At 34.7% G+C, this 22,843-nt stretch overlaps 1 protein-coding gene across 6 annotated transcripts in view; it reads left to right on the top strand.

Moving 5' to 3' along the window:
- MYOF (myoferlin) overlaps nt 1-22,843 on the top strand; it is a 63,058-nt gene that overhangs the window by 12,965 nt on the left and 27,250 nt on the right. For 4 of the 6 annotated variants that reach the window (XR_015290124.1, XM_086900709.1, XM_023929644.2 and 1 more), the window contains 20 exons: nt 1,276-1,384; nt 2,633-2,717; nt 4,737-4,897; nt 5,382-5,510; nt 6,966-7,028; nt 7,140-7,190; nt 8,733-8,763; nt 9,221-9,336; nt 10,481-10,607; nt 10,942-11,045; nt 12,003-12,071; nt 12,192-12,235; nt 12,640-12,722; nt 14,657-14,695; nt 16,379-16,503; nt 16,967-17,083; nt 17,777-17,954; nt 18,782-18,906; nt 19,391-19,497; nt 21,796-21,988. Coding sequence is in view for 5 of the 6 variants with exons in the window: in XM_086900709.1 (XP_086756835.1) it covers nt 1,276-1,384; nt 2,633-2,717; nt 4,737-4,897; nt 5,382-5,510; nt 6,966-7,028; nt 7,140-7,190; nt 8,733-8,763; nt 9,221-9,336; nt 10,481-10,607; nt 10,942-11,045; nt 12,003-12,071; nt 12,192-12,235; nt 12,640-12,722; nt 14,657-14,695; nt 16,379-16,503; nt 16,967-17,083; nt 17,777-17,954; nt 18,782-18,906; nt 19,391-19,497; nt 21,796-21,988 (2,056 nt within the window). In the remaining variant the exon portion in view is untranslated. The remainder of the gene's footprint in view (nt 1-1,275; nt 1,385-2,632; nt 2,718-4,736; nt 4,898-5,381; nt 5,511-6,965; nt 7,029-7,139; nt 7,191-8,732; nt 8,764-9,220; nt 9,337-10,480; nt 10,608-10,941; nt 11,046-12,002; nt 12,072-12,191; nt 12,236-12,639; nt 12,723-14,656; nt 14,696-16,378; nt 16,504-16,966; nt 17,084-17,776; nt 17,955-18,781; nt 18,907-19,390; nt 19,498-21,795; nt 21,989-22,843) is intronic. The other 2 variants (XM_086900710.1, XM_023929646.2) reach the window with 1 other exon arrangement.

Here is a 22,843-nt window from a genome sequence, read left to right as displayed (position 1 = left end):
ATGGCACCTCAAAATATGTCAGTTTCTGCAACTAAACAAGTTGTGATGTGTAATACCTGGAAGGTATATTTACAGGAAATTGATGTTTTATACTTCTTTATCCTAATGCACTTTGCAAAAAATTAATATATGTTCTTGTGACACAGTATGCAAGAGTAGCTATAATGCTCCATGTCAAAAAATACCCTTGCATCCTTAGCTGCTCCATGAAAAACTCTATAACTTCAGGGGACCTCAGTTAGGTTCTCTGTGTACAGATCTTTTTTCTGCTTTGGCAGCAAAGCTGGTATTTTATTTGTAACACATATCCTTTGAAATATTTACAGGGTAAAATTATCTTGGCTTTTTTTTTTTTTAATAGAAAAAAATCTCAGTTATTCCAGTAATCCACTTCAATATGGGAGTAAACTGCTACTACATACCATGGGAATGAAATACAGTGCCAGTGCGGGGTATCATGAGATCAGTACTACACTAAGAAATGTTACCAAAACTAGAAGTAGTTTCTCAGGTTAAAAGTACATGTGATTTTCATCTTTCTGGGAGAGGGTGGGAGTGACTGATGCAGTCCCAAAGCAGGCAGAAGTAGCTCAGAAGTCTGTCACTTGTCAGACCCCTTTGAAACCTTCATTTGGTAGACTGCTCTAGAACCACTAGAAACATTCTGAGAATTTAGAGGCAAGAAGATGAACCTATTCCAAAATGCAGAGTATGGGCAAGAAGATTAATTTTGTAATCCTCTAATAAGCACATTAATTGCATTTGTTCTCTTTCACTGTTTTCATTACAAAGATGTGAATGTGTCTGGTTTTGCATCTCTTTCTGTGTAGCACAACAGCTCTTATACCTAGTTCATATTCACTGTTTCTCACCTGAGAGTTTGCAAATCAGTGTATGGAAAGAAATTTTTATATTCTTTAGTTTACCAATGAGAATCCAGCGGTGGAAATAAGTGACATGGCTGTTGAAAGTTATACAGAAGATTATTTTCAAAAATACATGAAAAAATAATTTCATTTTCTAACGTCTTCTAGGTTAAAGGTCTGGCTGCCAGAAAGAACATTTGAGTATACTGAACATTTGAGTGTAATGAAACAGAAATTAAAACTTAGCAGTACAGAATCATTACACAACGTTTGTAATGGTCTTTTGTTGTGCTTTGAGTTTTCAAGTCATGGCTGGAGGTGCTTGATTGACAAACAGATACTAGCAAAAGACAAATGGGAACCTCTGATGTATAGTTGCATTCTAATAATTATTTTTATTTAATTTCAGACTAATTGGAAGTGCATCTGTAGCACTTAAAGATCTTGTAGGCAACCAAAGCAGATCTTTTCCCTTCAAACTCATACCTCTACTGAATGAAAGGGGACAAGAAATTGGAGTGAGTGACTTACATTTTCTTATTTTACTGGATTCTTGATCAAAATGCTCCAGCAACAGGGCTAATATCAATTTAATTCTTGGAAATTTCTAGCAAAAGTTCCAGACAGAAGAAATTTATAACCAGACATATATATGTATATGTCTATACAATTTTGTTTTCTCTGTGTATATTATGTATTTGTATATATGTGTTATAAATATTATGGGTCACAGAGTATGCATGAAAATCAGTCTGGTGTTGAAAAGGTGCATTTTCCAAGTTCCATATGCCCTGTTTTTGCCCTATGCTTTGTAACCTGTTTAGCTTTAGCTACCTGTTGTCACAGCACTGGTTCTGGAAAGCACGTGGTCATGTGCATGTTCACTGCCAGCTCCGTTCAGAAAGTTACACAAGAACTTGCTTAACTTGATTTAGCACTTGTTTAGATTTAAATGGTTATTAACTTGGTTATTAATTAAGTAGTTTTTGGAACCTGGGGCCTTACTGTGTTTGTGCAGTGCAGCTGTAAAGGCACTTCATACTGCATTCTAGTACACTTCAATCATGAGAGGCTCTAAGCATTAATTTCAGTATCTCATCAGCTGTATTTTAATGTCATGATTAGTTGGTCACAGGGTTGGGCTTTTTTTGCTGACATGTTTTTTGCTGACATTTTTTTTTTCTCATGTTACTCTGGCAACTGGGAATAATAATGGTTTGTTCAATAATCCAAAACCACAGTCAAGCACAAAAAAGACGGTTCTATAATTAGAATGGAAAATGACGTAGAGTTTTTCTTCCAGGATGGAGAGATGAACAAGCAATTAGAGAAGTCAGATAGGAAATTTTACTTATGGTTCAGACTTGTTAATTTGTTGATGAGAGAGTGTTCTCTACTGCCTTTGTTTTTCTGTCAGCAAATTTAGGATTTCACCTTGTCTGCCATGAATATTGTGGAACTAAACATTTGTAGAACATCTTACATGCTTGTATTGTGATGGATTTTCTAAATATAAACAACATAATTCCATTTTTTAGATATTATTTTAGAACCCGGTCCATTAGCTGCAAATTATTGTTTGTATGTATGTATATATATAGCTTAATATTCTTAATAATAGTTTATTAATTTACTGCTAGCTAAGTGTTATAAAAATGTTGTGCCCATGAAGAGTTAACTGTTAAAGCACAATGTTAGAACAGCTTACTGCTTTAAATCAACTGTTGTGAATACTGTGGGCTACATAAAAAACTATTTCTCTATAGGCAACAATTGATTTGGTAGTAGGATATGAGCCACCAGCTGGACCTGCAAATCCAACTGATCCAGGAGGGACCAGTGCACAGGAAGGTACTTCAACCTTTTCTCAGAACATTATTGTTAAAAGCTCCTGTAGCTGTTTAAGGTAAGGCAAGAAAGCCATTCAGCAGCACTGTTCAGCAGATGCAAGCATGTCAAGACTGCCAGGAGGTGATTTTAAAGAAATTAAGGATGATTCAGAAGCTAAGAAAAAAATTTGCATTTCCTGACATAAAGTGGATTTTAGTATAATTTTCTCTATTTGCTTAAAAACTTTTCAAAATGGCTTTTATTTAGGAAAAAAGGGTTTTTGAATTTTCAAGTAAACAGTGATTATCTGCTGCAATTCTAGGGCTGTCCAAAAAGCAGAGAAGTCCCATCTATTACTTTCAATGTCAGGGAGCTTTGTGAAAAAAAATTACTGAATAATTAAAGCTCTTTTCCCTTTTAGAAAAATTAAGGTTTGGAAGGGACTGGTTTTTATTAGGTTGATATTTGACTAGCCAATGAAATACTGTGATCAGTAGGGAATATTCTTTGGTCTCTCCATATATCGTATTAACTAGGCTTTGGCTAAGAGCATTTTTGAGATCTGGTTTTCCAGACTCTTAAAATAGCTGTGAAATAACAAGCTTTTGCAGTACATTGGAAAATAATAAGCCTAATATCAAAGCTGTGTTTGTGCAGACAGAAAGAAGTTTAATAAATGTTTTGTGTTTGAGAAGTAAATCAGTTTGATCATTATTTGGTGATAGATAATAACATAAGAAGGAAAAAATTGAAATCAGGAGTCTTCTGGAGAGAAATTTTGATTGCACCGGATTCTCTCAGAGGTGTTCTTGGAGAGTGGAAGGATAAGAAATATTAACACAAAAACTGTGTTAAATTCTGCACTTCAAAGTAATTTTATAGAAATGTGGACTTGAAGGCTAAAAATGCAAATTCATTTTTATGAGATTATTTTGATAGCTGTTAAAATGTTTTTGAATTGTAAGATATATAAATGGCAGGTTTTTATAAATACCCATTTCCCATGAAATGAAATCACTTTTCCTGAGATAGCTATGAGTCAATTTCAGCAATGAAAAGTTAAGTGCTAGGGTATGTAATCATTTAGCTGCATGGATCCATTCAGTCAAATGCATTTTGAGAGATGTTAGAGAGGTGGGTGGAGCCTTCTGCTTGTAAAATCCATGGTATGTCAGTCTCTCTGGTTTTATACATCTCTTACAAGGACCATGGAGGACTTCATTGTACAAAGTGATCATCAGCTGTAATTTATGAAGTTAGTGTACATTCTGTTAATGCCAACCACCAGAGACACAGCTCATTCTTCCTCTAAATTTTACCATAGTCACTGTCCAGTTAAGAAAAGCCGGAAACACAAGGGAGTCACCGCTTTTGTGGTCTAGATATTTATGGATCCTATTTTGCAATACTGGAATCTCAGAGTAAGATTCAGTATTGTAGTGTCATGTGGCTGTAGAACTGTCTTCCACAAGGGTTTGCTGATTTCAGAACTGTCAAAGAGCCTTACTGGAAAACTCATTCCACAGTTAAATGTTGTGGAGAAGGATTACATTTTATTTTGGATGGCAGACCCTGAATGTATTCATGCATTCAAGATTCTGAACTAAAAAACAATGCTGTGCTATAGCCCAGTCTTGCTGATGGGAAACAGCAAGATTCATTAAACAGCAATGTTTATCCATCTGGAATAAAATTAATCCCTTGTGGTGCGGAATTGTGAACTAGTTGGGGGATGATGTCAGCTGAACTTTGCTACAATCGGTCAATTAAAAAAATGTATGGGAATTGTATTAGACACTCTGCATCCAGAAGAGAGACAGATCTAGAGTTAATTTGTTTAGGATATAAACTTGTTCTTAAGCAGGCTAAAATGACTAGCTTTCAAAAGGAGATGGAAGAATGTAGTTGGCAAAAAAATTGTTGATGTGAGCTAATAATAGAATTTTAGTGGAACTCTTGGATATCAGACTCTTACTCCTGTAACTTTAACAGCAAGTTCTGCTATTTATTTATTAATTGCACTGTTTTTTGCTGTATGAGATGGAGAAGATGATGGAGGTTACGAGGATGGGTTGGATGGTGCAGTTGGTGGTATCACACCAACAATTCCAAGTGGCACAAAGGAAGCCCAGCTAGCTAAACGCATCACCAAAGGAAAGAAAACACGGAGAATCCTCTCTAACAAACCACAAGATTTTCAGGTAATAGGTTTGTTAAATATTGTATGTTCCCTTTTTCTGCTAAGCATAACACTTCTTTTACACAGCCTGAGCATAATTTAATATCATCTTATCAAATGCATCACAGAGATAATTAGCCACTGCACTTGAAAGCCAAAATTATTCCTCAAATGTTCCTGAGATGTACAATTTTGTACAGTTCTGACTGAAACAGGGATGAACCTTATTTACTGTATGGTTGTATAGAATTCAGACTACTGTAGCAGCTTTAAAAATAAATGGTAAAGGCAAGTGAAAAAGCTCTAGTGAAATAATTAACCCTAACTTGTCTTGTGAAATTATTTACTGTCATAATAAAGATTGCAAAGTCTGGTTCGTATCTGTCAGCTACTTCAGGTGTTGGGTAACATTTTTGGTGGTGTAATAAGCAACTGTTGAGATCAGGATCACAGATAATATAGAGAATGAATTAGTACAAATATTTGATTTTTATTTTTTTCTTCAGATTCGTGTTAGAATCATTGAAGGTCGTCAGTTGCCTGGAAATAACATAAAACCAGTAGTCAAAGTTCATGTTTGTGGTCAGACACACCGGACAAGAATAAAAAGAGGAAATAACCCATTTTTTGATGAAGTAAGTGGTGTGAGAACACACTAGCTAAAGTGCTGGGGCTATCAAATGTAAAGAAATAGTTCATACAGCTTTCATTATGATCAATTAATAAGAATTTACTAATATTTATGGGTAATTATGGCTAACATGCATTATGACATCCCTAGTCCTTTTCTTTATGTATTCACATCACTGAACACATCTCTGTCACTGACAGTCTTAGCAGATAAAACTACCTAGAAGGAAGTCAAGCTTTGTATGAGACATATGGAACATTTTCTTTGGTGCAATTGGCCATGTGACAGAATCACTTTGAATAGTATGTGTGCAGGTTATAAAAATTATAGAAAGATTAATTAGAAATCATTGTAGATCTCTGTGGTGTGTGCAGATGAGTGCTCAGAGCAATGCCATAGGACTGCCACAGAATCTGGAAATGTCACTGCCTTTCTACCCATGATTTGTAAAAGCACAACTAGATTTCTCTGTCCAGACAGGGGGTCTGTATATCAAACACACTGAAATACAGGAAAGAATTCAAAGCCATCTAAGGGACATGAGAATGATCCCATGGCTGGAATGCTAATGCTGCAAAATTAAAGAGTAATAGAGAAAATGCTGAGGGTAACTCTAATTGTCTGAGCATGTGTGGAAAATTTGGAAGCTTTTGGAACATGGCAGGCATGTTTAACACACCGAGACAAGACCAAGGAATTTACAAAACTTGAACTAAGCTGTAGGTAGCAGTCAAGATTTATGAAACCATGGAAAAAATAGGGAGGGCAGAAAGTTGACTGCACCTTTTATTGAAACAATTATTTGGCAGTCTCAGTATCCATAGTAGTCTAAAACTGGAATAGGAGGGACCATGTTTACATACCCTTCCATTCTTTTTTTATAGAATACTGACTGGAATATAGCTGGGATCAAAGACCAAGCTTAGTGAGGCATAATCTCTTATGATAACAAACTAATATATAGTATATATATCTTCATGCTATCAAACTATCAGATTTATTACTATGGCCTTGAATTTCAAAAATTCAGATAATTACAACCACTATCACCACTAACTCTAAACAAGGGCTCTGAAAAACACAACAGAGATGGTTAGACCAGGATTTAGTGCTGTGGCAAATGAACTTTACAGTTTCTGGAGTTGTTCCCCTGAGAAAAATATGAAGTGCAGAGCAAGGAGCAAAGGGCAGTGCTGGAAGTTTGCAGCACAGTTATGCTGACAGTGTTAGTTCAAATGGAAGTTGTGACTTGTCTGTGGTGTACTGAGTCAACTTACTAACTTCTGGTTTTCATTCTGCACTAAATTACCACATAAAATGTCCAGCAAGGAAGCAAGGTAAAAGTTCTGTATCAGGCATGCTTCACGTGGCTCCTAAAATAATGCTTTTGCATTTTATGTTCAAGTAATTGTGTTTATCGTTTTAAGACAGGGTTTGTTGATTGTTTTTACCTTGACAGATATTTTTCTACAATGTCCACATGACTCCTTTAGAGCTGCTTGATGAAACAGTTAGCATTCGGGTAAGAAAACCAGTGCATATTCACAAGGCTGCTGGATACCTGTAGCATCCTCTGGCCATTTCACCAGGTTGTTTAGGAACATTGCAGTTTCATGTTCCTCTGTCTTTTTAGGTGTATGATTCTCACTCTCTACGAGCAGACTGTCTAATGGGTGAATTTAAGGTGGGTATGAAGTAAGCTCCATATCGGGACTAAATTAAATAAAACTAGAGAAAAATTTTAAGTGCTAGTTTTAAATGTTTACATTTATACTTCTTTTTCATGGGGCCAAATAATTATCTGATGATGTCTTGCTTCTCAAGCTAGAAACCATTTGCTCAAAGCACTAGTAAGAAGGTTTTTTTATTTGAGTAGAAGACTATTATTAAAGAAATTTGTGTGGTTTTTATACCAACTTCTCTAATTTGCATCCAGGTAACTCCTTCTTTTGTGGTCAGGTGATTATTTGGTATGAGGTAGGGTTTGAAGATATAATTTTATTAGGTAGCTAATAGGCAGAATAGTGATATATATGGTGGTGTAAAGATACACATTTTCAAATGATGTGGAGAGGTGTTCCTTTAGTCAGAAGTTAAGTAAAAACAATGGTGGAAAATTAACTTATTTAAAGTAGTTCCTGAGGTTCTGATGATATTAATGAGATGGTCTTTATCTGGATTTGTTATGGTCAGCTTTGGGAAGTAGACATCTGCCTGCCAAGAATTCCCATGGCAATTGTAATGGCTACTGGGATCCATTGTTATGACACTTCCAGTATCAGTGCTGGCTGTCTTTTCTGCTTTTCTGCTTGCTTATTTGGTACTGCATAAATTCAATAGGACCAGCTTTTTACAAAAATATGCAAAGAGGGAGGAGTGTTCTTTTCTAAATGAAACACTTTCTGCCACGAAGCTGGTTGTTTTTTCTTCTCGCTGCTTATTTTCTTTGTGATTTCTGGTGATTCAGTCAGTGGTGTATTTCTCTGTGGAAGTTTGAATATTCACTAAGCAGGTGACAGCACATCACTCAGCTGCTTTCTGTTCCTGCAGGCACACATTCCAACAGGAAACCACAAGCATAATTCTGTCTAGAAAAATCATGCTTTCAGACTGTACCTGCAAGGGATACTAGCCCCAACTGCCATGAGCAAACATACTTACATTCCTGAACATGTTTAAAGTCTGATACAATGAATGAGGCAATCTTGTCCAGATTTGACACACTGGGGAAAGAAACAGTCATATTCTTAATAAGAAAAAGGAAATTATTAATTTAAAAAACAAAAAAACAAGTCTCATTTCTGGAACTGAAGGATGAGATGTTGCGCAGGAAGAAGGAACAGAAGTGTTCTGAAAAGCCTGTGTGAACATAAAATAATGAGTGAGCGTAAGGAATTCAAGAAGCAGTAAGCCAGCCCCATCTTGTGTCTCTGGTAAATGAAAAAGCTAGGGATCCAAGAAAAGAACAAAATAACTACATGTGTTATTTATAACACATTTTTTCTTGCATTTTCTTTTTGGCTGCTCTATCCATTTGAAATCCCTCATTTTTCAGTGTAAGGCATTTTCTCTTTCTCCTAGTAATATTCTATGTAAACTGTCTTTTCTTTGTGACAAGAGAACAATGTAGTGTTGCCCATGAAAAACATGGGGGGAGTTGCCCAACCATTTTTCTGTTTTGGTTATTTCTTCAGAAATTTCTTCTTCTTTTTGATCTTTATTTCAGATTGACATTGGCTATGTTTATGATGAGCCTGGTAAGTAATGGTTACTTCGGAACTTCTTTCCTTGAAACTGCAAGTTGAAACATTTCATTAAATTTCTAAAGTAAAAGAAGAAACTTAATGTAAAATTATTAAAGTTTGCTGCCTTAAGTATTAACTTCAATATATAACTCAACTTCAGTATATAACTCTTTTCAGTGAATTCACAATGAGGTACAAGCCCCTTTTATATCAAAGACTTAAAATTTGAAAAATAATGCAAAAAATATTGGATAACTATATCCCTGAATTAGTATGCCAAAAGAGTTTAACACCAGATTTTTTGTTTTGGATGGCACTATTGAGACCTGTCTAGGACAGGATTATTTTGTTAAATAATTGAGGTAATTTACAATAAAGCATTCTTTTGAAATAGCTCACTGCTTTTATGATGTCTGGCATTTTTTAATGGATATTACTGGGGCCGATGGTGATGTTTGTTTTATTTCAGGCCACGCAGTCATGAGAAAATGGCTTTTGCTGAGTGATCCTGAAGATACAAATTCAGGAGCCAAAGGCTATATGAAAGTCAGCATGTTTGTCCTGGGAACTGGGGATGAGCCACCAGTAAGTTTAATTTAAATGTTTTTCTTCCCCTCTCCATCCCCACTGATATTTATTTATTTGTGTTCCCCCAACACTTTTACTACTGTATAATTTGCTCTGTGAGCAGTATTTATAAGACAGAATTTACAAGTGGTTTCTGGGGCATCCTGTACTAAGTGGCTAACTCAAAGCTTGTTTTGTTATTCTGATCAGTTCAGCAACCTCTATGATTTGTGGATACTCCTTCCCATACTGGAAGTAGAGATCTGTTAGCCTGGTTTTGCTTGCAAGCTAATATGTAATTCTCCTTAGCATAGCTAAGCAGGCAGAGTAACACTGATACCAGTTCCAGGACTAAGCCAGGAATGTCTCCACTACCACAAAACATAGACAAGCCCATAGAGAAACCAGAGTACTAGAAAGCTCCAATTTTTTCCTGATGAGGATCAGACCCCTCAATAATTACAAGTCAAGCACAAGTGATTTGATGTGGATAAAAGCAGTAGGTAGTTTTAACAATCCAACTTTCACTGTCTGCTGTTCTGTCAAGGTGAAAAACAGTGATTTTTTTCTCGTAATACTTTTCTTACCTGACCATTACCTGTATTTTAAGTTCTGCTTTTCTTCCTGTCTGATATTTTTTGCATACTGTTACTCCTTGGTTAAATGTAATGCCCAGAACCATGGCAGATTGCCTTTTAGTTTCTTATTAACTGTTCCTCTCTGCTATCCTTATGATTCTTGAAATCACAAGGATATGTGTAGTTATTAGTGGTGTGTTTATTTTTAAAGGAGGAAGCAGTAAGTTCTGGTAAGTTATATCAGACTTGTAAGCCTTTTCTAATTGTAGTAAATGCCTTCTCTTGAGATGAGTATTTGAAATTTGCATTAATTTGGCATTGTACATGTGCCAAAGTCATCATTGTCTGATGGTGATGATTTTGAAAGTGTGATTATAATGGGCTCCTCAGTACTTTGGAGCTAAAACTGAAAGTAAAATAGTTTAGCCAGAATTAATTTTTTGTGGCTTGATAATTTGATACACTCATTCATCATGAAACTGACAACAGTCTTTAGCTAATCAACAGAAGTTTAGCTAATCACCTTAATCCTAATTCTGTACATTGCCTTGTCTTTTTTTGTCTACAACTGTATCCCCCAACAGGTTGAAAAAAGGGAGAGAGATAATGAAAGTGATGATGTGGAGAGCAATCTTTTATTACCTGCTGGGATTGCACTTCGATGGGTCACTTTCCTTCTCAAAATCTACAGAGCTGAGGACATTCCACAGAGTATGTAGCTTCTCCCTACTTGTCCATTGGTGTTTGAATACCATTAGAAATAGTTATCTGTGGTAGCTGTTCAGAAGAGAATATAGGTGACTTTTTATCCCTTGCTAGCATACTTTCTCACCTATATCTGTGCCAAATAGCAATGTCTTCAAATATATGTATCATGTTTTTCAAATACAGTGATGCCTTTAAATTCAGCAGCACAACAGAACTCTTATGATGTTTGAAAAAAAATTATATTCTTAAAATTGCTCCTAAGCTAAAATTCTTAATTTTTTACCTGCAACACTTAATAGTAATAATAAAATTAATTTAATCTTTGACACCTCTCCAGTGGATGATGCTTTTGCACAAACTGTCAAGGAAATATTTGGAGGAGAAGCAGACAAGAAAAACCTGGTAGATCCATTTGTAGAAGTTTCTTTTGCTGGGAAAAAGGTAATTTGGTAAATATCTGAACCTTTGTGTTCTAACTGTAGTCCTGAGAAGAGATTTCATATGCCAACATGAATGTTTAAGTTTACTGGAATTATGGAAATAAAAAAAAATTAAAAAATAAAGTTAACTTTATTTAACTTCGTAAACTTTTAAACTTTGTTAACTTTATTAACACTTTGTAAAATGACAAACTTCAAGGTACAATAGAAAGGGTGTAAAACTGATGACTAATGAAAGGAATGTATGACTAAAGGCTAGAACTGACATATGCCAGATTGCTCACCTACCAGTTGTTCCTGATTGCTTTTAGTAATTGGTGATACAGATCTTTCTGGGCAGATTGACCACATTTGTACATTTAAATAATAAAGTGTTCCTTAGAATGCCAAAGTTGATCTGGATCACAATTGCACAACCTATAAAATAACCTATAGTACAACAACCTATAGTAAATTTTTCTACAACCAGTAGTGTGGATGATCTTTAGAAGACATGACTAGCAAATAATGCAGCCTCTACCCTATGAAATATTCTTCCTCTATGCTAAAATCTGCATAAAGAAAGCTGGAATCAAGTCATTCCTTCATCTCATTTCTCTGCTGTGATAAAAGCACGTTAATTGTAGCTTGTGGAAATAACAAGCTTTAATAATTTCATTTAGTCATAGCTAGTGAAAACAAAAGGTAGCATAACCCAAATTCAAGTTTAAACACTGTTTCAATATTTTCTTTTCCTCCAAAAGTCACTAATGCTGCATAAGCAGATTACTCTAACAGTAGTTATCAGTGGAAAACTCATTGAGCATCAATGGCTCATTGCAGCATTAATTCAGGATTCGTTGACTACTATCCCTAATTTTTCCAGTTGGATAGTGACGTGTCCTAAATCATAGCTAGTAAATGCTTTTGTTTCTGTTTTACCTTTGATGTCTTGTATATTTGGTTTCATTTTTGGCAGGTTTGCACAAATATAATTGAGAAAAATGCTAATCCAGAATGGAATCAAATTATTTATCTTCAAATCAAGGTCAGTTTTTTACCCTTGTTTCTGTAGTGAACAGCCATTTTTTTGGAACTCAGGGCATTGACATTACAGAGGTGAAAAAAGTAATGAGTTATTTTACTTTCATTGGTTTTTTTATTTCAGTTTCCCTCAATGTGTGAGAAAATAAAACTTTCAGTTGTTGACTGGTGAGTTACAACTTTTAATCAAATTACTTGAGAAGCTAAATGATGATAAGCAGAGAAAAATCTGGTTCTATAGATGTCAGGTATTTTTACAGTGCCTGACAGTATTTAAGCAAGTGTTTAGGTACCTTTATGGTTTCTGTACAAGAGATCTGATTAGTGTAACATGAGATTATTTTAATTGTGTGCAGAGAGAATTGAACACTGTCACTGTTTAATGATAGTATAAAAGTCAGGTGACTTCTTCATTGTCTACAGCCCACTTTTGTAACTTGTCATTACTGGTTTTGTTAGTAATATTGATGTATTTTGGGCCATAGAAAATGTGTGTACTAGTAGCTTGCCACTTTGTGTGATGACCAGCATTATATTTAAATAAAATCTTTCTTTTTTTTCTTTTATTGTAGGGATCGACTTACAAAAAATGATGTAGTTGGAACAACATATTTAAGTCTTTCAAAAATTGCTTCTTCTGGAGGAGAGATTGAAGGTAATTGTTTGAGCAGTGTGTAACACACTATTTTCTCTTGTGTTACACAGAATGGGAAAGATCAGTGCTCTAAGAAAGTATATATTTATCTACAGCTTCTCAATTCTCTGGCAACAGGATTGTCTGTTCATGAAATTTTCAAAACAATTCTCCTAGAAAACATTCTATGGGACTTTTAAAAGCAAAGTATTAAAATTTTAATGATTAAACCACATCATCATGGAAATGGCAGTGATTCAAGACTTGGTTTTCCATTAGATATATACATATATAAATATATATGTATGTATGTATGTATGTATGTTAATGAACTAAGGACATTTGTGAGTACTTTCCCAAGTTCAGAAAATGATGTGATATCACAATCTACCATGTGTAAGATATGAAAATTTACTTAGATGCTTAATGAGAAATTTAATTTCAAGACAACCTGGAGTCACTGCTTCAGAACCACTTCTTCTTTGGACACTAGTAAACATGACTCCTTTTGCTACCTTAGAAGAGTATCTGTTCTGTCTCTGAGAAGAGAACCTAGAAGCTGTGGAATGTTCCTGAGTAGTTAGCCTAAAGGAACTATCTAGAACCACATACTCACTTCCTGGACACCACTAGGCTGCTTTCAGATGCTATATTCTAATATATATATGCTATTCTATATTCTGATCATTTCTTTGTGATCTATATCTATAATCACCTCTTTATATAGCAAGATCTTTGATACTGTTGGGCAGGCTCCCAGACTAGGATTCTGTGTTAATTTGTCAGAAAAATTGTTTTATCTTTTTAATGAACATAGTTTGGCATATTAGTTATCCATACAGAATTGCAAAGCTCAACGTTAATCAGGCTTAACATGTATTTATCTGGCTGTCTACGCTATTTTGAAGGGCACTGTCTCAGAACCTTTTCACCATTGTCACAATAAGAATCTAAATTAGTAATTTTCTCTCTTGTACTAATAATATGTATATGATAGTCCTTGTCTGAGACAGACAAATTTGTCCTTAAGGTGGTGGCTATATCAGGTGTTTAAAAACAAAGTTAGTGGCTCCAATCCTATAGTGACTCGAGGCAAGAATTGGATGGAAATGTATTTTCAGTCACATAAAAGCTTATAATGTAGTCCTCTTAGAAGGACTGCTGTGGAAGTAAGACTTCATGCAAACATTCTTTTTATATATCCTATGCAAAGCCAGAAGCAAAAGGAAAGGGCAGTGGGAAACCCAACACAGAAGGGTTGGGCTGTTGGGGAAAATTCAGCTCTGGACAGATCATTGTACTCCCCATACTAGTGTGTATCCTGAACTGCAGCTGAGTCACAGCACATTTACACTTCAAACACAGGCACTCAGTAACTGGGAGATTGCTTTGGTTGCTCTCTCTGCTGAGGTATTGACATTGGAATAGCCATTTCTGTTATCTTCTCTCTAGTGCTCTGCCTGAAGCCTGTTCTGGCTTCTAAAGGATTGTGAAACTGAACTAGTCTATAGTCCTCAGTAAATGTAAATGTAGATAACCTAAGGGGCCCTGAAATGTAATTTAAAATGTATTTTAAATGTAATTAATTGCAAATTCTAATTTAGAAATGTAAATTAGAAACCCTAATTTAGGGTTTCTAAAATGTCCTCAAGATTTTAAAAGTAGTTTTAAAAATAAATCTGTATTTTGTGAGGATGAGAATTGTACAAAGCTGAAAAATAAGAGCTAAAACAAGATATTTTGTCAGATTCATGATGTTTTTATCCCCTTTGGAATTTGTAGAGGAAGAGTAATAACTTCACATATTAACCAGAAGCAAAATTCTAGCTGATATGATCTTTATTTTTTCTCAAGCTTTCAACTTTATTTTAAAAGGAGATTGCTTTGTAATGTGAGGTTTTTTTTTAAATGCTATTGTCACTTGTCATATAACTACTTCTCTTTCCATAATATAGATTTTTCATCTTCAGGAACAGGGGCTTCATCATATGAAGGTTTATATCTTCACCTGTTACTGATTTTGTGTTCCATTGCCCAAACTGAAAAGCATTGCCTAAGATACTCCATCAGCTTAAAAATATTTGTATTAATTGTTTGACTAAAAGATTTGACCATTGTGATTAAAGAGTATCAAACAAAACTAACTCTATAAACCAGTTTTGGCACTGGAATTGGTTTGAAAGTATTTGTGTTTGGCTGATGCTTCAAGCTGTGTGTTAGAGATGAGCATGTAGTCGCTTCAATTGCAGAGTGCTAAGTCTAACAGTGGCTTGAAATTTTTAACTTAGCTATGGGATCACAGGCATATTTGCACCTGCAGAGCCCTGCAGAAGTAAATAACTGCTTAAAATAATTAGTGGCTGTTTTGCTTATGCTTAACAAGATATATAAACAAAATCTGGAAAACAAAATCTGCTTTTGTTACTACCTGGAGAGGTGACTTTTTCCATAACTGTCTAGGTTGACATCCAGGTTTGAAAGACTTTCTAGTAAATATTTAAATAGTATGAAATAAATACAACTGGAATGAAGTTGAAAGGTAATCAACATTCATCCATATGTACTTAATTTACTATCCTTCTTTCTTAATAAAGTAATATTAAGTTAAAGGTTGAAATTATTTCTCAGAGTCACTTTCTATTATACATGATCATTAGTCTTCTAAAAGTAAACAATTGAATTTTAAATTTAAAAAAACCCAGAAAAATTATTTTCATTCCAGTTTTGGGAGGGTTTTTTTGTTGTCTATATGTTTTTAAATTTATATTCTGTTTAATTGATTGGCATCAGTAAGTAGTGAATGCATTGATTTAACACATTTCTGTTTCTTAAACCTAGTCATACTGAGGTCTGATGTGAGCAGTTCAGTCTTAGAATTTTTTAAAAATTGGACATTATTCCAATGATTTTTTTTTCATTCAAATTTTGAATTGTTTCTGATTCAGAGGTAAGGATGTGAAAGTATCCAGATGCAAAATAGAGAACTGCAAATCTCTATTTTATATTGTGCAGGTTCTACATGACTTTGTGTTGACAGGAAATTGCCTCAAGACATCACATTCACTTTTACAATCCACTTGTGTCACTCAGCAGTGGCAGAGTCACACAAGTCATAACCCTTTATTGTCACTGTGTTACCCCAGCCTTCTTTTCTGTGAGAAATAATTGCATCCCTCCCTGTGCTGCAGATCACTCCAGGCAAAGTTGACCTGTTTCTCATCTTTTTATTTCTGCTAGAGAGTACATCTTTTGTGCGGCTATTTAGTTGGATCATTGGCCTCACAGTGCATTTAAGTGATTGTAAATGTTGTTTTACACAGTTTCATTTCCTTCTAGAAAACATGCTTTCTATTAGTGTAAGAACATATTACCCATGCACATAAATTAAAACCATATATTTGGAGTGTGATATAAATTCTTATTCCGTGGGATTTTTTGCTGCATGAAGCAATATTTAGTGTAAATGTTGTACAGTGAAGAAAGAAGTTAGATACAAGTACAGTCAGTAGTATAATTACTTTAAATTCATATGGTATATCCGGAGAGTAAAGTGTTCGTATATTACTAATACCTAACTAATATCTAACATTTCTTCTAATGGATTTGATAGTCATGTTATTTGTTTCTTTCTGCCTCAGTATGGTAATTAACAAAGATATGATAATGTCTTCTGTTAGTAAACTCTGGAGAAACTGAAGTTGGCTTTTTACCAACATTTGGGCCTTGTTACCTAAACTTTTATGGAAGTCCAAGAGAATACACTGGATTCCCAGACCCATATGATGAATTAAACTTTGGAAAGGTAAGTTTCTTTATTAATTGTTTTTCATAAAAGAATTAACCCAATTCTTTTTAATCAATTAATTTATTCATTTTAATGTGGTTATTTTACATTAAACACCTCTTTCTCTTTATTTTTGAATAATGGTTTACATTTATGATTAATAAGGAAGTATGATAGTATTTTCCATTCCTGTTTTTCTTTTAAAGATATTTTTGAAGAAGCAGCAGTGATTTTGATGATTTTCACTAACTGCACCTTTGCATGCATTTGTATTTCTTCTTTCCTTGTTTGCATAAATATGTTTTTGACTTCTAGCATTAAGCTAACTGCTTTATTTCACTTGTTCCAATATGTACATCCATGCCTCTGCAGGAGTTTTGAGAACACTTCAGTGAAGCCAGAATCATGTATCGCTAAAAAAAATATACACTTCTTTAGGACAAATATATAAAATTTGATTTGGTATGTGCCTGTGTTACAGGGAGAAGGAGTTGCTTATAGAGGGAGGATTCTGGTTGAACTATCTACATTATCTGAAAGCAAGCCTGTTAATAAAAAATTAGAAATGATTCCTAATGATGACTTACTGGTTGTTGAGGTAAGTCCTTGTTTTATTGTCACTGTTGGTAGTGGAGATGTGCCTTGGCTGGTTGTTTCTAGAGAGTGATCTAACTCACTAAAATCAGTACAACAAAGAGCAATCCCCAAGTTGAGAGAGATGTTTACTGGTGGCTGAGGAGTAGTAGCTACAAAAATGTCGTGCCCTTGTAGCAAGAAGTGTTATTCTGAAAAATATTTTATAATAGCAAATAGAATATATTATATGTGATATTATATTATAATATTTTATAATATTAATTACAATTGTAATTGTAAAATTACAGAAATTTTGTACATTATTTGGGCCAGCTCCCAGGCAAGGACTCTGTGTTAATTTGCCAGAAAAATTGTTTTATCTTTTTGTAGAATATTAGATAAATAGTAAAATATTATATAAAAATACATATAATGTATAGAGTATGTAATGTATAACATATAATATATACTATAGAGTATATAATACATAATATTATTTTATATTATGTGATTTATTATATATAAGTTATATAAGATAAAAACATAATATTTTATAATATCAAATACAGTAATTTATTATACATGCTATATTTTTTTGTTTCTTCTCAGAAAATAGTGAAAAGATTAAAGTTATTATTTCCATTTAGATATTGCTATTGTTTTCTATAATTGTGGATCCTGTTTTGAAATACAACTGAAAAGGTTGTTTTGGTAGAAGTACCAGCGCAGGAGGAAGTTCTGCTTGGCTGCTGTGTTCCATTCTGCCACCATGCTGCAAGACACAGGCGAGCCCATCCAGTTCGAGGTGAGCATTGGCAACTACGGCAACAAGTTTGACACCACCTGTAAACCTCTGGCATCAACGACCCAGTACAGCCGCGCTGTTTTTGATGGTAAGGATGCTCTGGTTTGGGGATGAAATACTCTAAAGTTGTCTCTTGGAAGTGCTGCTTATAGCTCTGGAATGTCAGCCCAAACTGCACGGAGCACCTCCTGAAAATGCGACAGAAAAGAGCGTGTGGCTCTTCACAGCTTTTGAGATGAAGTTACATTTATGGAATACGTGCTGCAAGGCCTGCTGAGGTTATCAATAAAATTTTGACAGAATTCAGTAAAATCTTTTGACTATGTACTAGATATGCACAAGTTCTGCAAGGAAAAGAAATCAAGTTATTTTTGAGGTATCTAGAATTAAGTGGGGAAAATGCACTTTGAATATCCCGATTTGGAATAAAATAATAACTTGTTTTTAAATCATACATCTCTCTGCCTAGAAAGAAACAAATTAGCTAGATCACAGGAAAATACATTTGGGCTACAGTTTGTTTATTAACTGCAAAGAATAGTTGCTGGTTTTTTTCCTGTGTATTAAATTAAATAATCAGACTCACTTTAGAAAATAATTATTTGAATATTTTATTTCAAAGAGAAAGTTATATTAATGTGCCATCTACATCACTATGTTATGGGAAATATGTTAACAACTAATTTATTTTTTAAAATCTGTTGGATTTTGAAACAATTTGAAAAAATTTGAAGTGAATGTTTACCATTCAGCAGATGCTATAGTGGCTTGAAAATACAAATCCTTTTGTGAATTTGGAGTAGCTTGTATGTCCTTAATGATTTGTAGTATATAAATCATATGAATATAGCAAGAGTGTACAGTATGTATTCCTGGCATGAATTCTAAATCTTACATACAAATGTTTCACACCAGGTAATTATTATTACTACTTGCCATGGGCAAACACAAAACCAGTTGTAACGCTGACTTCTTTTTGGGAGGACATAAGTCATAGATTAGACCCTGTGAATGTAATCCTAAACATGGCTGAAAGACTGGTAAGACATTTAAAATCTTTTTTATTCTGATAGGCTTTTAATTTTTATTCTTTTTCATTTAGAGGTGTAATCAAAAAGTGACATTTTGAGCAAATTATGGAGATTTTGTGATACTTCCTCTCCTTTTTTTCTTAGTCAAAAGTTGCTTAGTGTAACAAATGGCACTGCTAATCATAGGCCTGTATTTTAGCAAGGCTCAATACACTCCTTGAATCCACAGGGAATTCACAAGGGAAGGAAGAGTCCTCAGTGTTGGTTAGGAGCATGTTAAGTCTGTGGAACTGTCATTTGCATGTTTTGTTAAATACAGTGGGGGAGAACATCAGAATAGCCCTGTTAAATACAAACTAAGTTTAAACATGAGGTTTTTTTGGTTTGGCCTTTACACAGACAAATAAATAAGATCAGAATCTTGAAACTCCTACAGACCATAAACCACAATGGCAGTTTGTGAGTGCAAATTCTTTTCTTTTAAATTCCTCAGCAATCCAACTTAGCCACCTTAAAATCAGGAATGCAGGCTAAAGTGTCGGAAAACCGATTAGCTGAGATGTGGTTGAAGCTGATTGATGAACTTACAGAAGATATAAGGTAAAAGAACTTTTTTATCTCTTATGTTATCATTCCAGGCCTGCTCAGAATCTTCATTATTGCCTCTGCTAAGTCAGAAAACAAATTCTGAGGACTATAAAACTGACTAATCCTATGAATTGACCTAAGAACTGAAATTCCAAAAGTGTCAGAAAGTAGTAAAACATCATGGATATTGCAAATCAAATAATCCATGTAGTTGTGTAATTCTCCATTATCTCAGGATAGTTTTATTACTGACAGTGATAAGACAAAACAGTATCTTGAAAAAAATCTGAGGGAGGACTGTTCTGAAAATAGCTATTAGGTCACTCTATTGCCTTTCTTCCATCCACCCTTCTTTAGAATTCCTCATATACCTTTGCTTTACCTGTGTTTCAATGTTATTTCTGAAACTTCTCCTAAAGAGGGAAGTCAAGTACTTTACTGGTAAGCCCAAAATGAAAAAGTCAAAAGGTATGCAGGTATTATGGACCATAAAGATCGTAATTTTGAATGAGCCTCTAGTCAATATGTCTGTATGTGTGGGGGTGTTCAGAGGAGGCAAAAGGGAGTCAGCATTTAGAGTTTTGAAAGAGAACAAATTCTAAATAGAGAGGAATGAATTGTAGAGAAAGCGACATTAAAAAAGGGGTTATTGGGAGTGGGAGAGTAAACAAGTGGGTGATAAAGCAGCACAGGAAAAGGAAAGGGAAAATGACAGAACAGTTATTATCCATAAGAGGAAATAACAAAGAACATGAAATGAGAGACCAAATTCATCAAGTTGTAGAGCCAGTATAAAAGTAAGCAGAGGAAAAACAAACAGTGGAGATCAGTATATACTAGCAAAGAATTACATGATAGAAAGCTTACGCAAAAATATAAACTAATAACTTCATAAAATGCTGTGATCTGAAAGAAAGCAGAGAGAAAGGACTGATATACTCTAGGAATTTAAAATGTGAAGGGCAAACTATTGCCACATGGAGCCATCTAGCCAGTGTGGAAACTTCAGGTCAGTTCCTGACACATATTTACACTGTTATTAATTCAGACCATTATTTTATAAAATATCACTCAACAATTATGGAGCAATAGCACTTAGATAAAGCCACCAAATGAACCATGTTGCTCATGGGATATAATACTCTATTTGGGTTTTTTTCAGCAAACTCAAAAAACCTGCATCAAAGACATAGTTCCCGGTGTTGAATTCATAGAAGATTTTTCCTTGCTGTGCTATGGTTTAAATGAGTTAAGAGTTCGAGAAAATTTTCAGTTCACTACTTAAACCTAAAATGATGTGATTTTCTGAAGGTTCTGAAGGTTTCTGAAGGTTCTGGTCTGGTGCATTTGATTCATGTCTAAGTAGCTCCCAGGGCAGACAGCCCTCGCATTCAGATTAGCAGAATTAACTGTAGTGGAAGGCACAAGTCAGTATCAAGGTTTTACAAAATCAAAGCCCTTAGAAGTTCATAGCATGTCATTAAATGTAGGTTAAAGAAGAGTTGGTCTTTTAAAACTAGGCAGCGCCTTTGGAAATCTTTGAAACTTTTTGTAAAATATCATATTAAAGACATATTAATGAACTCTGCTAAAGGGATACATTGGTCATTGAAAAGCTGTCTTTTCCTCAAACCTCCTTTCATTTTTGTCACAGAATTGGACAGCACCCTCAGATACATGGTGTGATTTTTTGGGGTTATTCTCTGCAGAGGCGGGGTTCAGTGATCCTTGAGAGTCCCTCCTAACTCAAGATTCCACGATTTCTTGGTTCTATTGAATAGTTACTCTGCCCTCTGCTGACTCAGAAGTTCTGTGTCACAGATTTCTTTCAGAGTTCTTTAATGTTTTCTTGCCAGAGGGTTAGATAAATCTAGTCATAGCCACAAGCCATGTTTGTATATTGAGTTTCTGAGAATATACAGTTTCCAGTGAAGGAAAGAAACCTAATCTTGGTCTGAAGGCTCTGGTTGCAGTTTTGAGATGTACATTTTGAGACGATAATTTTTACTGTGAATATATAGAGAAATGGATTTCCCTTGGTTTGATTGGCAGCAATTACATTAAAGCAAACACCTCAAGGTGTTCTACCTTGGTGCTTGCTATGTAAGTACAGCCTTTCCCTTGCTTACTATAAATACCTTGTGAGGTGAAAATCTCTGCAGAAATAGATGCAATAGCACTTTTTCAGCGATTTTCAATCACAGGAAATGATGGCACTCAACCCATTGCCACTGTTCGCATGTCTGAATTTATTTATAGCTAAATAAAATCCACTTAGATTATTAACCATAACAAATGTTCTCTTTTCAGTAAACCACTTCCCCTCATAGAAGGCAAATCTAATATTACAGTCCTTGACACTCAGATAGAAAAACTGCGCCTCAAGTCTCTCAGACAGATTGGAGAAGCAGCAGCGAGGATGAGAAGTGAAGCTACTGATGTGAAAGCCACTCTGACAGAAATTGAGGATTGGTTGGATAGATTGCTGCAACTGAGTGAGGAGGTTAGTGCTTCACAGCACTGCTGATTGGCTTAGCAGTACTGGCTAGTGTAGCAATACCTGTCTAACACAAATGGGTGTAAAGCTCACTGCTGATCAAGCAATATCCACTCTCCGTAGAATAGTAATTTTAGATGTTGTGAAGGTAAACATGTTCACCTCTGTAACTGCAATTTACTTAAACAGAACTCATGTGTTAGCTGTTCTCACTGAGAATGTGTGTAGGGTAATTGATTACTGTAATTGGTAGAATAGAAACTATTCTGTTTAAATGACTATTCTGTCCTTTCTTTTCTTCCAAAGTTGCAAGTCACTGTTCTGGTTGAGGGACTGCAAGGGTATATGTTGGATTTCCACAGATTGCTAGTCATAGTAATCAATTCTAACAGAGTTAAATCTCTTTCTGTGGATTTATTTTTTTTTTTAATTTTTAGCAATGTTTTATGCTTTCATCTTGGCTGTCTCATAACTGGTTTTCACATTTTAGACATGGTTTTATTTTTAATTTGTTGCTTCTGATCTCTTGAGCTACTGATTAGAAAAAAAAAAAAAAGAACAATTAATTGGTCAGACTTGCAGCTAGCTCACAAAGGTGGACACAGAACTCCAAAAAGGTCTTCTGCTAAAAGTATTACAATGACATACCCTTAGTATGGAAGCATCACAAGCACTTTAATATGTAGCAGGTCTGTCCAAAGCACCAGCATATGGCATCCAGCCACTATCATCACCATAAGGGAATTGAGATACAAACTGTCTTTAGAAAAATTTATAAAATATGTGAGGATTGTTTTTTTTAATAAAACTTATTTTGCTTTCCAAAATTTCCAATGGTATAATCTATGATTCTTTCAGTAT

This window comes from Cyanistes caeruleus, chromosome 8 (genome assembly GCF_971803275.1).
Source record: "Cyanistes caeruleus chromosome 8, bCyaCae1.hap1.1, whole genome shotgun sequence".
Classification (NCBI taxonomy): Eukaryota; Metazoa; Chordata; class Aves; order Passeriformes; family Paridae; genus Cyanistes; species Cyanistes caeruleus.
The sequence above is the reverse complement of the archived record's forward strand: the minus strand, read 5'-3'. Positions and strand labels throughout refer to the sequence as shown.